This window comes from Acomys russatus, chromosome 29, assembly GCF_903995435.1.
Source record: "Acomys russatus chromosome 29, mAcoRus1.1, whole genome shotgun sequence".
Classification (NCBI taxonomy): Eukaryota; Metazoa; Chordata; class Mammalia; order Rodentia; family Muridae; genus Acomys; species Acomys russatus.
In genome coordinates, this window is record NC_067165.1 from 22,214,647 (window position 1) to 22,232,873 (window position 18,227).

General features: G+C 47.8%; 1 protein-coding gene across 1 annotated transcript in view; it reads right to left on the bottom strand.

Annotated features, from left to right (window-relative positions):
- C29H1orf94 (chromosome 29 C1orf94 homolog) overlaps positions 1 to 17,683 on the bottom strand; it is a 44,394-nt gene extending 26,711 nt beyond the window's left edge. The window contains exon 1 of the mRNA XM_051171886.1: positions 17,370 to 17,683. Coding sequence (XP_051027843.1) covers positions 17,370 to 17,683 — 314 coding nt within the window. The remainder of the gene's footprint in view (positions 1 to 17,369) is intronic.
- Between the last annotated feature and the right edge of the window lie 544 nt (positions 17,684 to 18,227).

Consider the following 18,227-nt stretch of genomic DNA (forward strand, 5'->3'; position numbering starts at 1 on the left):
AGAAGAGACGTGATACCCTATGAGCATATACGGGGGAGGAAATCCCCCTCAGGAACAGTCATAGGGGAGGGGAGTAAGGGGAAAATGGGAGGGAGGGAGGAATAGGAGGAAACAAGGGATAGGATAACCATTGAGACGTAATATGAATAAATTAATAAAATAAAAAAATACTATGGAAAAAAAGAAAAAGAAGTGACCACAAGGCAGAAGGGAAGCCAGGTAAGCAACACCCACGCTCACACTTGATCCCTTCCACATCCCTGGACACCTGGCAGTATCATTCCCACCTCCGGATAGGAACAGGAGCCCTGAAAGACCAAGGACCTTGTCATGTTAGGGAGGAGGACCTTGTCATGTTAGGGAGGAGGCACAGCTGGCCCATTTCCTGTACTCACTTGCCCAGCCCTAGCCAGCCTCCTTTCTGGAGAGATCCTTCATCCAAGTGCCCCAAGCTCCTGCCCGGGCTTTGTTTCCTAATCTAAATGCAATCAGGAATATTGCCACTCCATCCCATGACCCTAACCCTTGGAGGATCGCCATGGTGAGGTATTGCGTCCTGAGCCTGTCATTCACAGCGTTAGCCATCCCTGACAGCTACATGTCAGCTGCATGTCTGGTCCTTGGAGTCTTCCACCAACTTACAGTTAGAATTGTCTCGCCAGAAAAGAGTCCTGGCCAGGGCCATGGGGACGCTGCCAAAGACCCTACATGCAGAGGGACAGTAACCCGGCATCAGCACGTGGGGAAAATAAAGCAACTGACCCCATGCTGTCCCGTATCCATGCCCCCTTGAGAGCCTTTATCGAGCACTTGGCGGTGATCAAGATTCGTCACACACCCAGGAGTCCTTAATCCTGTGTCTTCCCTGACTCCTCAGCCCCCTATATCCCCAAGAAAATAAGATTGGCTTGTTCTTGTTTGTTTTAGAAAACTGCACGGCCACGGAGCAGGGACGTTCTCAGAACCCAGATCAAGCAATTCCCTTGCTTAAAACCGCCTTGTGGATTCTCATTACTCATGGGATAAATTCCAAACTCCCTGATGATCCCCAGGACACTACACAAATTGGCCCGTCTCCCTCTCCTTCTACCACGTTCATCTTTTATCTGGTCCCCGGGATGCCAGCTCATTCCTGTGACAAAGGCCCCTTGCATTGTCTCAGGAATGAATGCACTGTGCAGCCCCTGGATTGCCCCTTACCTGCCTCCTCTGCGACATTCAGCTGTCAATTCGGGTGCCTTAATCTCCACGTGTCTTCTTCCTAGCTGACTTCTAAAGAAATGTTCCTTCCTCTCTCCCTAGGCATGCTCTGGGGGGAGGGGACTCCATCGTCTGTTTCCTTCATGGCATCTCCCTTTATCATTCTTCCCCGTCATATGCACTCCAGGAAGGCAAGGACTCTCTGTCTTGGTCATCACAGAGGCCTCGGAGCCTAGAACAGCACCTGTCGCCACAAAGCTCCAGATCAGAAAGGATTTGTTGGCTAAATGGACGAAGGAACTCTCTTGTGTCTGTCCCCTGCTGTGCACTTCTCTTCTGGCCCAGCACTGTGCCAAGTCTTTGACTTGTTGCAATCAGTCTGGCTTTGCTCTAGGTTCTGGTCTGGTACCCACCCCCTTAGGCGGATCAGAAGACCAAACAGACACTCCCAACCTTCCCACTTTGCCTGATTTCAAGAACTCCCTGCCAGGCAGGGGTGGGGGCCCTTCGTCAGATGACTACACTCCCTGACTGATGTGGGCTTTGGGATGTGCAGCCCACACTGACTCTCGGCAGTTATCTGGAGTTTCTGGGGAACATTTCCCAAGCGCCATCTAACTTTACTAAATTCAAAGATAAGCACGAACTTCCTAGAATCCAGCCGGAAATTGGAAGGGGGGGCCAGGGAGGTACATAGTGTTCCTTCAGATATGTATGCACGTGCACTTAAGTGCACATCACCAACACCAGACGTCTGTGTCAGATCGTTTTCTTGCTCCGTTTCTGCTTTATTTGTTTGAGACAGGGTCTCTCTCTGAACCTGGAGCTCATCAGTTTGGCTGGGCTGACTGGCCAATGAGCTTGGGGAATCTGCCTGTCCCTGCCCTGCCCCCCAGCACTGGGATTACAGATGCGCACTGGCAGCATTTATCTGAGTACACAGAGCACTTTATCTGTGGAACGATTTCACCAGCCCTTACGTTCTTCCCCTGAGCTTTGCTGGCCCTGGCACCCCTGTGATGTTCAGTCTTCGCTTTGGGTTGAGAAACGTCATAACATCTACCAGACTCTATCCAGTGAACCATTGCAGGAAGGCAGCCTAACTCCCAGGCTCCAGAGAAAGGAATCAGGTTGGAATCCATGCCAAAGTTCTGGGTTTCCAGGTCTGTGCTTGCCGCCCTGCTTCAGGTGTGCTTGTAGCTCCGCTGCTTGTGTTATTTCCGCATTTGCAATGTACAGAATTGCGTAAAAATAAATAAATAAAGGCTACTGGCTGGTAGGCACCCCTTCCCAGCACAGTGACTAAGCAAGTATGTTGTTAGCTCCCCCAGCAGCAGTTCTGTGTACATGATAACATGGAGCAAAGATGGAAACTGCTACTTGCCTGAGCCAAACAATGGGAAAATGCAAGCGAGAAATTGTTAGTGCCAAAGAAGGACACCAAGGCAAATATTTTCTTCCAGGCATGGCATCTTAGACCAATGGCAAACACGTCACCCAGGCCAGGTGCCCTGGCTGATTATAAAGAGAAGCCAGTAGGTGGCTTTGGAGTCAAATACACAAACTCAGGCTTGAACCATGGTCCATCAGCAGACTGATCTCTGACCTCAAGGTTCTTTGTCTTCAAGGTGAGGAACAGCATAGTAGAGTAGTTTCTGGAGGGAGGCAGAAACTAGACTCAATCCCCAACATCTAGCAGAGGCCAGATCTTTTACAAGTGGCCCTATATCTAAACCATAGGTCCCATTGATGAAAATTGACAGTGGTTGTTGGCACTTATTCTGTGGCACCACCCTCAGCACGCTCCACTGTAACTTCAGAGGGGGAACACGATCATCCAATGAAACATCTCTACTTCATCACGCATTTATAAAAACCCTTTGCAAGCTGCTTCTCTTCAGGATCCAGGAAGAAGCCAAGACTTAACATGTGCTTGGGTCTAAGTCTCAACCTGTTGCTTCTCTTGAGACTGATAACTGACCTCCCCTCCTCGCAGATAAGCTCAGACCAACCTGCTAGAGGGTGACACATCCAATGGGACTCCAAGGAGCCTCAGTTCTCAGGACATCAGGCCTGAAGGCACGTGGACTAGCCATGGAACCAGCTGAGTTCAGTCAAGCCCAGCCCTTACTAGAAGAACCAGATGAACTCAGCCCACATTGCTTAACCATGGAAGTGGGGGGTTAAGTATGTGGCTGTAGCTGCAGTTCACTGAGCTTCCAGAGGTTGACTGACCTTGATGAGCTAATTTAAATCCCATCACTAGGCCCACCTGGCCTATGCTTCAGTCCAGCCTGGTGGCCTCTGTTACCTTCTCCAATCTCCAGACCTATCTTGGGTCATACACCTGTGTTCAGGCTCAGCCTGTTGAGTTCTGCCTGGACTGTTCCCACACTCCAGGTCATGTATCCTGTGCACCATCCCAGCCTGGCAGGCCTTCCTGAGTCTAACCTTTCCATACTATATCCAACCTCCAGGCCTAGCCTGGGATGCACCTGTGTGACCCAGCCAAATCTAGTGTGTCCTGGGAACCTTGCCTGCCCATGCTATCCCCAATGCTCAGGCTTAGCCTCAGACTCACTGACACACAACCAATGAAATAAAGAAATCCACATATCCAAGACTCATCACGAACACAGACAACATGAAAGGCCAAGACAGTATATCCCATGAAGCCCACTAGTCCTGTAGAAATGTTCTTAGTGAGAATTACCTAGATTAACTCCACAATGACACAATGCTTAAAAGAACAAGCTTCATCAAGCTAAAAGCAGTTTGAAGAAGACACAACAACTCAGCTCAATGAACTTAAGGGGAAGAGCAGGCGGTAAATGCCTGAATGAGGTTCAAGAAAACACAAACATATGGCAGAGTGAAATGTCAAAGACAATTCAAGATTTGGAAACTGAATTCAGTAGAGAAATATTGAAGAAAACTCAAGCTGAAATGAAGACAGAGTTGAAAAACTCAACAATCCAATTAGAAAGTGCAGGGCTTGGCCTAGAGAAGGCCGTGGTGAGCATTTGCTGGAAAAATCAAGAGAGCAAATGTACAGTCAGCTCCATGGAGTCAACAGGAAACCCGAAATTCCCATTTTGAGGTGGAGGAATTTGAGTGCCATGGCAAACAAATGAAGATGTAACCTCTAGTAGTAGTCAGTAAATGGCTTGTTACAATTCTCTTTTTGTTGTTGTTACAATTCTCTTAAATCCAGATTTAAGATTAATTAAATGGCAATTAAGCAAGATTCTGGAGTTTAATTGACTCTAGACAGAATGATTGTTTTCTTGCAAAAACCCCGAACCCATTTCTCCCCATTTCTTCCCTACATCTTTAAATGTCATCATTGTTCAACCACAAATTCAAACTAAAACTCTAGGTCCTGCCTCCATGTCTCTGGCTCACTCAAGGAGCATAAGGAACCCCTCAATGGGTCAAGTAGAAGACAGAATATCGGGTCCTGATGTTAAAGCAGAGGAATTAGACCACACAAGCAAAGAGGAAGAGGAGGAGGAGGAAAAGGGGGAGAAAGAGGAGGAGGAAGACAAAAATGAAGAAATGAAAGTGACATCTAAGAACACTGTGAAAAGACCAAAATTTTCTAAATAGGCATAGATGAAGAATGATGCCAGGTCAGTCACCTGGACCATATCTTCAACAGGTCCATAGACAAAACTTTTCCAAATTAAGGAAAGACCGACCCATACAGATATAAGGGGCGTACAGAACATCAACTAGACAATACCACAAAAGAAACTCCCCATGGCATGGCACAATCAAAACATTAAGTATTCACACACACACACACACACACACACACAAAGCATCAGTACTGAAAGTAGTAAGAAAAAACAAAACAAAAATAAAGAAAAACAAGGGACAAAGTGGTTCATCATATCTTTAATCCCAGCACTCTGGGAGGCAGAGGCAGGCAGATCTCTGTGAGCTTGAGGCCAGCCTGGTCTGCAAAGTGAGTACAGGACAGCCAAGGCTACACAGAAAAACACTGTCTCAAAAACAAAACAAGACAAGACCAAACAAACAAACAAACCAAAACAAAAACAAAGAAAGAAAAAAAAAACAAAACTCCCAAACCATAAGTCACATTTTTAAAAAGCCCATCAGAATAACATGATTTCTTAATGGAAACCTTAAAATCCAGAGGAGCCTGGAGCAGTTGCCAGGCTAGACTGCTGCACCCAAGGGCTCCAGAAAAGAAGAGTCCTCCCTGGGAACACAGAGGCTCTTCCCCAAGAGAGACTCATCCTGACTAGGGTCGAGGATACTGGTGTTTCTGGTCTTTCTGCCTACATAGGTTCAGAGGCCAGCATTTATTCCCATGACACATATATCACACTGCTCCGGGTGGCCTGGGACTAGCATAGAGAGAAAAGGGACAACTAGCTCAAAACAGCCTGTCTTCCTCCAACTTCTCTCCGCTCAGGTCCGGCACTCACTCAACTACTGGATCTCCTCTTCCCATACATGCCACAATCATGACCATATAGGTATACCTCAAAGGCATGCATATGCACACAACCATGTACACACAACATAGCAAGACACATACACATGCACGGCAGGCACATACACACATCACAACCACATACACACACTGTAGCCATATACCCATGCACATACATACGCCATAGCCATGTATACACGTGTATATCCCAAAGTCACACATACACCCTGACTAGACACACATACACACACACACACATACACACACACACACTCACACACACAGGTTGAGTCCACCTCTCTGGCCACCAAAAGACCCTGGCCACTTCTCTCAGTTTAGAAGTGGGGTCCAGTAGTCATATAGACAGCCTATGTCCCAAAGGTATGTGGAACCCCACTGAGTCACCACTCACTTTTCTGGTAGGGAGTGGAGGGTTGTAAGGAGGGCCTTGAAGAAGCTTCGGCCTTCCTGCCCCACCAGCCCTCCTCCCCTCTCCAGACCTCAGCAGGATTAAGTGAGATGATGAAATGTGAAAGCCCTTGGTAAATTGTAAGGAGCACTATGCAAATGTTAGCAGCTCTGACAGAGAGGCAGCAGCAGCGGGCTGAGCAGGAGAGGCAGCCCTGGCTGTGAAGTCAAGTCCAGCAGGCCAGGCTCATACATACAAACCCTTTGGAGCCCCCAAGCCACAAGTACTGGCCAAGGTGTAAAAATCATTGAGACCTCATTTCCTCAGCTGCCAAGTGGGGACAGGATGGTGACACCATCCCGGTCAAAGGTAAGGGACACTGTAAAATCGCTCTGCTCCCAGAATGCCAAGCCCGTATAACACATTTCTCAGCAAAGGTCTTCACAAGTGGTGCAGTCCATTTCCTTACATGCCCCAGCAGGGCACGAAGGACTCAGTGCAGACCCGCCTCCTGCCTGCCTGCCATGCTTTTCTTTGAAACTCTTCCTTTTTCAACGGTCAGCCTGGGATTTCTCACCTTTGACCCCTGGAGTAAGCCAGAAGTGTCTAAGAGAGGCCAAACACTTGTTTCTTTCTATTGTAGCTTCTGTTGGCACTGGGGTGTGGAATTGGTCCCAAGTTATCAACACTTTGGGTGGGTCCCCCTTGCCCACCTCGCACCTCCCTCGCCTTCTGGTTTCCCTGTATGGTATCCGTAGAGACACCCTGGATGGGTGACACTCCTTCTAGATTTTTTTTTACAGCAGTCCTGGGACTATCAGTCCTTGGCAAGTGGAAAGTGAGACATGCCTCGCCATACCATACCCCTTTTCCTCCAGTCTCCCTGAGGGGAGCAAGTGCAGGGTGGGGCCAAGGCCTGGGGGAACTGGGCATGGGCAGTGAGGGGCTCAGTGAGCTGCTGAATGAGACAGGAAGTACTGGGGATAAATACAGCAATAAAGGAGCTTTGGCTGGGAGCGACCAAGTGATTCTTATTGTTCAAATTATCTTTAAAACTTTTCATTTGAATCTGTTTAATAAGGGAAGGCTTACCCCAAGGAAGAGGTTTGTTTTTTTTTTTTTTTTTTTAATGTGACTTGGGAGCTGAATTGGAAAGAAGGCTGCAACAAAGATATTAAAAGGAGGATTAAAGGAAACCACCGGTGGCCCATCTCTGCAGGCTCCCACAACCTGCGACTCAACTCTCGAATCCATAAAATTAAATTACAAAAGGGGACACAGGAAGCGAGGCGTTAATCGTGATTCGTCTTCCTTTCCTGCTCATAGCTCCTGGTGCTAAGCAGGCTGTTGAGAAGAGTGCCTGCTGTTGTCCGGTGAGCTCAGGCACCAATACCCTTCAGGATTTCTCTTTTTCCTAGGCTCCCTTCCAGCTGTTCAGGTTGCCTAACCTCTTTGAGCCTCATCAACCCCTTTCACAAAATGAGAGTAATAGCTAGGAAAAGGAAATAAGAGTACACTGAGGCATGGAGCCTCATGCCTGTGAGTTACTAACTCCTTTTAACGCAGCCTAAGGCAGAAGGACAAAACCTTGTCCTGGCTTGCACAATATTCTCTCCCTGCATGCCTCAGTGCTCTCTCTCTGATGGCTGTGACCCTTTGCTTGGATCCTAGCCACCTCTCGGCCTCACTCTCCTCAAGGTGGCATTTTAATGGCTCATCCGTCATCCACTTCCTCCCTCATTCATACATACTGCATAATCATGGAGTGCCAGGAACTTGGCTGGACACTGGAGAGACAAAGATGAGTAAGACACAATCTCCGTCCTTAAGGAACCTCATGGTGCAGTGCTGGAGGGGGCTGTTGCCAAGAGGCAGTGTACAATATGCATCAGGTGACCATCACCTCATCAGAATGCCAAGACTCCCATATAAGGAAGGAGCTGACAGCTGTGCCTCTGGACAACAGGCAATGAGGCAACTGGCTTCAATTTGGCCCTCCAATTCCATCACCATTATAAAGACCACACCACTCTGTCCTTGGTGCCAGGGAGACACTCATCTCTTGTGATTATCTCCTCTGCTTTCTCCCATTAGACACTAAGAGTTACAGAATCACTCAGACCTGTTCTTCATTTTTGCCATGGTTCCCAAGAATCTCTTTTTCTTGAGTAGTTTCCTTCAGCTTGATTCAGGAGACATAAACTCTCTTCTCTCCATTGCATTCTTGTGCTCTCATTTTATCTTTGATGGTGAAGGTGATGATGGTGGTTGTGACGGCAGTGGCAATGGTGGTGAGGAAGAGGAGGAGGAGGAGCATGTTGATAGCGATGGCAATGGTGATGATGATGGTTACAATGATAATGATGGCGATGTGACGATAGTGATGATGTTGACAATTGTGATGATGGTCATGATAATGGCAGTGTGATTAGTGGTGATGGTGATGGTGATGATGCTGGCGGTGATAAAGATGATAACAGTAACAGCCATGGGGATGCTGCTGCTGATAGAGGTGGTGATGATATGATACGATGTTGTTAAGGACTGTGCTTGTAATGATAATAATAATGACGATGATCATGATGAATAGAGATAGTAACAGCCACTATTATGATGGTGGCAACGGTAATGATGATGACAACGATGGTGTTGACATTGTGACAGTCATGATGACAATGATGTGGCGGTGGTAATAATGACAGCAAGGGGAAGAGCTCTTTTCTTATTCCAGGTGCCATGTAGGCGTTACACTTACTACTCCACCAACACAACCCTTCTCCATTTTTCAGATGAGGGCAACAAGGGACACATCCTAAGTAACTTGGTTTCCGTTAGGGAGGGCTATGATTCTAACTCCCCTGCCTGTTTTCTGCCATCTGGGAATTGTAGAAAACCCTTAAGGAATAAATAGAGTATAATTGTTTGTTTAAACTACTGAGGTGCACAGAAAAATCTCTGTAGAGGAAGCTTAGGGACAGTACACTTGCCAGGTCCTCAGTTCAATCCTCAGTTACAGAGAGACAGGGTGAGGTGATACAGAAGATAGCATAGTCATCTCGGTTTTTAAGAACAGGTGGGGTTGCAGCAGGCAAACAAGAGAAAGGCGTTCCTGATAGTTGAGTAGCCTGAGTAGAGGCAAGGCCCTGTATGCCCACTGGTGTTCGTCTTGGATTACAGAATGAACACGGAAGGAGAACAGCAAGATGTATGTCTAAAGATACTGTACACACTTAATACAGACTCCTGAAGGCTTAGCCAAAAGAACCGAGGCCAGTGGGAGATGTTTGAGCAGAGCCCTTAACAAGCTTCAGGAGGAGGAAGTTGGTGGCGGGTGGAGGACCTCCTGTAGAGAGAGGGACAAATACACCAGAACATGAAAGTGAATAGTGGCAGAAATGACACAAATAAGAAAGCAATGACTTCAAGGCCCTGGTGATAGGAACCAGAGGAGAAAGGCCCAAGGCTCTTGAGCCTCTGTCTCCCCAACTCACTTAACCCCTTAATAACAACTGGAAAAAGAAGTGCTCTGTTGGAAGAGCCATTCAAACAAGAGAGTGCCTTGGTTCCCTAGGTCTTTCTGGCTTCTCCTGTGTGGAAGACTGGAATATGTAAGAATCTACTGCGACCAGTGACCTTTAACAAAAAGCACCAGTCTTCTGGGCTCATTCCTGATTTTGTTTTCCTTGAACTGTGAGTGCCGTACACTAGTTCATGTGACAAGCAAACGATGCGGGTATCACGATGTCAACGGAACAAGGTGCTGAGACTCAAATTGGGAAGCTCAGGAGAGAGCCACTCTGTTTATGGAGCTCAACCTGCAACCCACAGGGTCTCTAACTTCTGAGAGATATGGAAACATGTGTTCCGGCAGCATGGTGCCCAACTGCCTTCCACGGACTCTCAAGGAGGTGTTGACTCTTGCAAGGGAGGAAGGCATGGCTTGTCACCTTAGACCACAAAGATACCCAGAGCTGACTCCTGGAATGGGACATCAGTCTGGATCTCTGTGTGTGGGTCTCATCACCAGGCTCCAAACTTGCAAGATAGTAGTAAAAGACAGTGTGTGCCTGAAGCTATTTTTCTAGCAAAGTAAACCCACTCAATTGTATAATAACAATAGTAGAAGGAATTGCCCTGTTGGGAGAGTCCTTCGAACAAGGCAAGGCTCCTGTGCTTGCCCTGTGTAGATTGGCTTGAGCAAGGGTCCTACTGGATCAAATGAGTGTCAACACAAGCATCAGGATTCCGGGCTCTGGCTGATTTTGCTTTGTGTGTGTTGCTTTTGTTTTGTTTGTTTGTTTCTTGTCTTTGTTTTTTGTTTTTTTTTTTTTAATTCTTTATATAGATTTCTTCCTGCAGACTTTACTGTTCCTGCTAGACTCTGGCTTGGCATGGTCCTCGGCAAAGCCTTTGAACTCTGCAAACCAGGTTCTACCTGACTTGACAAGCTCTGGTGCCCAGGAAGGGCCTGGAAGCAGTCAGGGAAGCTGGTTACAGCCAGCCAGCGCAGGATCGCCTTCCCACTCCCCTCCTCTCCCACGGTGCGTTTGGGAGTTCCTGTCCTTCCCCAAACTTGCTGGATTCTTTCCGCAAGCTCTACCTTCTCTATCCTCAAGGGCAGGGACACACTGAATTTGGGGAACCTTGACAGTGAAGGTGCTGTTAATGATAGCAGCCTCTCTTGCCAGGGAACCGTACCCACGTGGAACCATACCCACGTGGAACCATACTCACGTGGAACCATACCCACGTGGAACCATCCTCACGTGGAACCATACCCACGTCTTCTGCTACACTCACAGTGCAGGGGCACCCAATCTCTCCTGAAAGCCTTCCCCAAGCCTCAATCATTAGCACGCTCATTGTCACATATCACCCTCTGGCCCTTGCAAGACACTGTCAGGCCCTGTCTCCTCTCTCCATCACAAAATAATGTTGTCACCAAAACATGCTCTTGAAGACAGTAAGCACACGTTAAACGTCTCCTGGGTGTTGCTGCTGTCTGACGATGAGTCTCTGTCCCATCTTACTCTCTGGCCTGGCAGCCATTCAAAGGGAGGGGATTTCCCTTTTCTTAGCCTTGTGTCTCTGAGGTCCAGCACTGGGCCTCCAGTATTCACTGAAGGAATCAAGGCAAACACAAACGAATGAGCACTGCCCTGCAGTCAGAGCAGTGGAGTTAGAAGGAAACCCAAAGCACCCCATTCTGAGGCTGAGGAATTTTATTAGCGGCGCTGTGGCGAATGAATGAAGATGTAATCCTCGAATATGAGTCAGTAAGTGGCTTGCCACAATTCTCTAAGCCCGAATTTAAGGCTAATTAAAAGATAACTGAGCAAGATTCTGGAGTTTAATTGACTCTAGACAGAACTATTGATTTCTTGCCAAAACCCGTTTCTCCCCACTTTCTCCCCACCTCTTTAAAAGGCGCCATTGTTCAACCAGTAACCCAAGCTAGAAACCCACATCCCACCTCAGTGTCTCTGTGTGTCCAAACCATCAGCGGGGTCTCTGGCTCCCTCATGTCGCACATTGAACTGCCCACTCCTTCCATCTGTGGTAGTCACTGTGGTCCAGATACTCTGCCATGTGGGCCTCGACAGGCCTACTGCTCCCACAGACCTCTGACTTCTCTCACACACCGTAAACCATCCCTGTGCAGAAACTAAAGGGATCTCTGAAAAACTCCCAAAGAGAGTCAGCACACACACGCAGTAGATCTCAGCGCTATACAGTGGCTCTCTGAGGTCTCATAAGACCTCACTAGCCCGATTTGAGCCTTAACTGTTGCCGTGTCTGCATCCTCCAGGGCCCTCCAGTAGCACCATCTTTCCCAAAGCTCATCTCATCTCCTCAGGCTCTTTGTGCTTGCTGTGCCGCCCCCCCTTGAGTCCCCCCTATGTCCCCCATCCTCCACCTACATGTTTCTTCCAGGACTGTCAGAGAGCCGGCTGCTTTGCTGACATCTGAGACTCAGCTCAACAGATCCTACACTTCAGCCTAAACGGGTCTCTTGCTGTTACTTAGCAGGATGCTGCTTCCACCTGCACTTGTTGCTATCTGAAAAAATCATCTCACCACTTTTGCGTGCATCCCAGTGGTCTCCTCCAGTGAGAACATCATCACATTCTGCAGTTACCATAGTAGTTGCCCCCCTTCGCTTAGCACTGTACCAGGCACACAGTACCTATTTAATAAGGACTTTTTTTTTTTTTTTGATTGAATAAATGGACTCCTAGGTGCCCATAGTGCAGACTCAGCATGAAAAGGAAAGTGGAGACTGTGGCGTGTCAATCATCAGTAGCAGGAATATATAAGGCAGAGGAGGGCATACAGTCAGCACGCACTGATTCCATTCACATATCTGCACTTGATTCTTGGCATCCCACTGCCATGAGCACCAGCAACATAAGCAGGGAATCCAACCAATGAGTCAGTTAAAGTGGAAAAGAGAACCATGGGTATCTGGCTAGTGAAAACATAGACAAAAGGAGTCCTGGGAGGGATCTGCTGCTATCCTTTACCACCTAAAGCACTGCAGAGTGGAGAGATTGATTCTGGATCCCCAAGAAAAAGAATACAAGATCAGTTAGTTTGATGGGGACAGAGTTCAGCTATGGGCAAAGCAAGCCCCTTTCAGAGAGCTGACAGCCTCGGGATGGCATTTCTCCATCTCAGAGAGGGTGTGGGTGACTTCTTGACAAGGACAGCAAGGAAGTGACTCAGGATATTCAGGATGGCCTCCAAGGCCTCATGCCCATGTTTCAGTGACATTTAGGGACAGGGTTGGGCATTTGGGGGGGGGGGACTGGAGAGATGCCTCAGTGGTTTAAGAGCACTCTCCCAGAGGACCCAGCTTCAATTCCCACTGTCCATATGGCAGCCCACAAGTGTCTGCAACTCCAGATTGAAAAGGATCCTATGTCCCCTTCTGACCTCTGTGGACACTAGGCACATATATGTTGCACAGACATACACATAAATATTCTAAAAGCATCTTTAAAATTCATGAATAACAACATTCAAGAACTTTCTTAGCTACTCTGAGAAGAGACAGCCATCAAACCCTGCCTACAGAATAGGCAGGAAAAAGAACAATAGGCAGGTGTCACATGGCCTGGACACACAAGACACTGCGGCACGCTCTCTGGTTTTAAAGTCTGTGATCACTCAGAACATAGGGTCCCCATGTAAACTGCATGGGAATGCCTCATGTTTTAGGGGAAGACGTTCATCCCAGTCACAGCTGGGCCCAAGATGGTTAAGAACTTCATTTCTGATATTCAGCACTCCCTTCCCCCCTTCACAGCTAAGCCAAGGTGGTCTGGTGCTTCGTTTCTGAAATTCTACCCTTTATTAAGAGTAGATGGCGCACGCCTTTAATCCCAGTACTCGGGAGGCAAAGGCAGGTGGATCACTGTGAGTTCAAGGTCAGCCTGGTCCTCAAAGTGAGTCCAGGACAACTAAGGCTATAGTTTCTGTCTCTGAGGGGGAAAAAAGAGTAGAACCTCAGACCTCGGGCAGAGGAATATTTTTAAATCTCAGCCTATTCCTCTGTAAACAAAGTATTTTAACATCTGGGAGGCTGTGGGTTTGAGCTCATCCTGGGATATCTAATGAATTCCAGGACAGTCTGGGCTACACAGTGAGACCCTGTCTCAAGAAAACAAACAAATAGATGAGAATTATTTTCATTTACAAGGGGGAGGGGAACAGCTGAAACCAAAGTGGTACAGTTTGATAATTATGGAAATTAACATCTACATGCACATGGACTCTCACTTCCCTAATTAATATTTTGGGGGTTTTCAGATTTGTGTGCCCTCCTCACGGCTCTCTCTTTCTTAATTCTCTCTTTCTCTCTCTCTCTCTTTCTCTCTCTCTCTCTCTCTCTCTCTCTCTCTCTCTCTCTCTCTCTCTCTCTCTCTCGGGTACCTGGTCACTGCAGCCTGCTGTACAACCTTGTGCCCCCCACACCCACACACACTCTGGCAGCTACAGCAGCTAGACATCCTGGCAGCCTGACAACATTTTCAAATCTGCCCGCCACTGCTTGCTCACAACCGTGGCAGTTGCCATGTTAGTTCAGGATAGAGGAGGTTGGAGCACTTGGCCTCCAAGCCATCTTTAAGGGCAGTTACATGACTAGCCGCCATCTTTGTTAAGGGCAACCACATGACTAACTGCCATTTTTGTTTTTCGGATATCATAAATACTCTCACCAACCCTGTTCAAAACCTTGCTAAACTCCAAATGCCGCTTCTAGGTTTTTACAATGGTTACTTAATTTTGACTTTCACATTTTAAGGCTATGTTTTTACCCTAATCCAAAATGTTTTTGTTTCTAACTTCCATCTTTACTAATTCCTAGACAAGTAAATAAATGTTGTTCCTCTTGTCACCAGCTACCCCAGAATCAGCTACAGGCTTCCTGCCTAAAGAGTTTGCTACTCTTTTTAAAAATTATTCTTCAATGTTCTGTTGTATTAACATTCATTTGTTTATGATGTTAAAACTTAAATCACTTCCTTATAAATATATTTAGCCTTATTTTCTAAATGTGATGTTATTAATTATACAAAAACTGTTCTGCTCTATTTTTTGACTGTGCTTATGTTTTTAACACTCCAACTTAATAGGGATAAAACCTAAATTAGTCTTAGTCTTTAAGTATTAAGATAATCTATAAAGTTTGTCTATTTAAACATTCTTAAGATAGACTGCTGTCTCGCTGCCACCTTAACAAAAAGGCTGAGAATGTTTCTTAAACCTCCATATAGGAACTGGTAAAAGTAGTTTTAAAATCTTTAAAAACCAAGAGGAGCCTTCCCGACAGTCTCAGCTAAAGCAAAAACTATGCTCCAGGCCTTAGCCACTGCCCCTGAGGGAAGAAAATAGAAGTCTGCGATGCCCCTTCCCCTTCTGCCCTGGAAAAACTGCAGGATTTACAGAGATTATAACTGCCATCCTTAGAATGGATCTATCGATCCTAATTAGTAGCAGGACCATCGAACAATCCTGACTTGTCACCTTCAGCAACCCCTACCACCCCTCCCCACTGCCACCACCACCCCCAGATTTGGCAGATGAGGAAACCAAAGCTCAGATCAATCGCACAGTCACAGGTTCTGCAGTGGACACAGGGCTGACTGAGCCTGGTTATCTGACTACAGCAGGAGGGTTGGCTTTCAAGAGGTGTTCATTGTGTTCTGCTGGGTGGGTAGCTACAGAATTATGATGTGGTTTATTCATCTAAGTCAATGGATTCCCAGGTCTCTTTTCAGTCTCATAACTCTTTCAAATGCAACAATACTCAGAACTCCAGTTAGTAAAATTGACAAAAGCCTGAACAGCTTGGGCTGAAGCAAGCATGTGAGGTGGAGGGAGGGAGGGAAGAGGGGAGGGAAGGAGGGAGGGAGGGAGGGAGGGACGGAGGAGACTGGCCCAGCAAACAGCCAGCTTGACTCCAGGGTGGTCATCTGAAGGACTGTCAACTCTTGGAGCGTAACATGAAAACCCTAGATGAAAGCCAGCAGCAACAGTCAGGTGCAGTGGTACACACTTTTAATCCCAGCACTCAGGAGGCAGAGACAAGTGAATCACTATGAGTTTGAGGCCAGCCTGGGTCCACAAATGGAGTCAGGACAGCCAAGGCTACACAGAGAAACCCTGTCTTGGAAATCAAAAAAAGCAGCAGTAATTCCCCTCACCCCCAAAGCATCCTTGTTTATATAATGCATCTTTCATTTCTTTGTTTCTCATCACATTTGACCCTTGTTATCGACTCTGAGGTGGACAAGGCAGGGTGCATCATCCTTAATTTGCAGATGAGGAAATCAAGGCCAAATGGAGTGAAGCAACTGCCAAAGGTAGGCCAGTTCAATTTCCGGCCAAGTGCAGACTGGAAGTAGAGTCTGTCTCCATGAATTTGGTGTGACCTGGCAGAGAAGGGGCTTTCTACTGGAAATTGTGCTGACCTTTGATCCAGAAAGTGGACAATCAGCTCCTTGGCCACTGAGAGAGCTGAGTATAGACCCAGGGTTTCCTGTGCCAAGGCACTGTCCCAAAGCAGATGGCAATGAGCAGGCCATAGGAGCTCAGTGCCCCTGAACAGACTAGCCACAGGATTCTGGCTGGAGGAAGGCCTTTTCCCTCCAAGCCGCATGCTGCTGAGCACAGGGCAGAGGAACCAGAAGCAACCAGCATGCCTTCTACCTTCATCTGCAAAAAGCAAAGGAGCTTGCAATGGGCCTGTAGACCAGATCATCTATACTTTGCTTTCTCTCTCAGATATTGCTTAGAGAGCCCTGAAAACAGAGAGAGGCAGCTGATAAATGCCTGAGTGGTTCCCCTATTCCGGAGCGTCTCTGAACTGTGTTGGAGCATGTGTCGGGGCCAGACAACACTTAATTATCACTTGGTCTTTAATTAGCACTTAATTATAAACAATTAATCCATCTGTAAAATGGGGACACTAATACCTGTGTCATAGGGATGCTGGGAGGATTAATCAATGCTTGCAGCCCACTTGGAAGATGCAGAGCCTTGAAAGGGTACTCAGCAGCGGCATTAATCACCACAGCTGATGCATGCTCCTTTCCCTAATGAGATCCCCTCGTCTGCGTCGTCCCTGCTCCTTCCTCTCCGCTCCAATAGCCAGTCCCAACGATATCTTCTCACCTTCCCAGTACAGAAACACTTAGCTCTGTATTTCCCAGACACGGGATTTCCCATCCGGGAAACCAGCTATTTACAGCCAGCTTCCCGCACTTTAATTTTCTATTATGTCCTCTGAATATGTCAATGCCTTCCCAGTAAATATTTTGATGTGCGCTCTTGCAGTAGCTCTGTGGAGGCTGAATGGGACAGCTGCTCTCTGTATTAGGGGACTCCAGATGTGGTTTCCAACCACCAGACTCATCTGTGCCAATGCCTGGACTTTTCTTGGGAGAGAGGGGGAACGACCATCTAGTTGCCTCTGGGGACAGTACTGAGTCATCTAACCCTTAGGCTTGGCGAGAACACTCTTGCGAGGGTCCCAGATCTTCATCTTAGTCACCTATGCCTTTAGAGTGAGAAAAGGCTCACTAGTTGCTGGCAAAGAAGATGTGCCAGTATGATCTCTTTCCTCGCCCCTGCAACTTCAGCACCTTGGCCAGCGCTCCTCCAACTGGCGGAGACTTGGGATTGTGGGAATGGAGAATTTAACACTGAGCAAGAACTTTCAACCCAAAGCCAGACTTCACTCCCCCTCCCTTCTTTCCTTGATAACCAACCAAACGGGGGACTACTCACTCTTCTTGGAAGCTGACAGTTGCAGTCATGGGGACAGAGAGTTTCTCCAGCGAGGTCCTGGGCTGCAGGGACTCAGGCAAGCCCTGAACTCTCTTCCAGATGTCATGGCAAATCTTGTCTAGGCTATCCTGGGGTGTGTCCTGGTGGATCCAGACGTATCTGGGGAATGGCCCCAGGGCAGAGGAACGCTTGGCCACCAGGGCTGAGGATGGCGGGAGACCATTTGCACTGGCCATCCTCTTTCTCTCTTTCCGGAAGCCCCTTTGTCCACCCAGGGCTGGGAGACAAAGGGACTGTCCACCACCAGCCCTCATTCACCAGAAAGGGAGCTGAAACCTGGGCCTGGGAAGTAGTCAGTTCTAGCTGGTTGTTGCTCCAGCCAAGGGGCGAGTTTCAGAGGCCTTTGGTCTGGGTGGGGATAAGTTGTAGGGGGAAACTTTCTTCTGGGGAGGGGGGGCTTATGTTGACTTGTTTTTATTTGCTCGTTCCTGACTTTTGCCCCCCTCCCCGTCTCCCGTAGAAGAAAATATTTAAAAGTCAACAAAAACCAGTAACTTAGTAACCGTGGAATGTCCCCGAACTCAGGAACCAAGCGCCTGGACAGGCAGAATGACATCTGGGAATGGCTGGAGGGGGGCGGGGCGGAGACTGGCTCTCCCCACAGAACCCCCGCACTCCCCCTTTGCGACACCCCTGAGACACTTTTCAGGGCATGGGACTCAGCCCATTCTCGCCTGCCAAGCCGCCAGAAGGGCTGGGTAAGGGCCAGGCACTGTACTAGACAGGGTCTGGGCGGGCCATAGCACTGCCACTTCCCACCTTCCCAAAAACCCGGTGCACAAAGAGGGCTAACGGCTC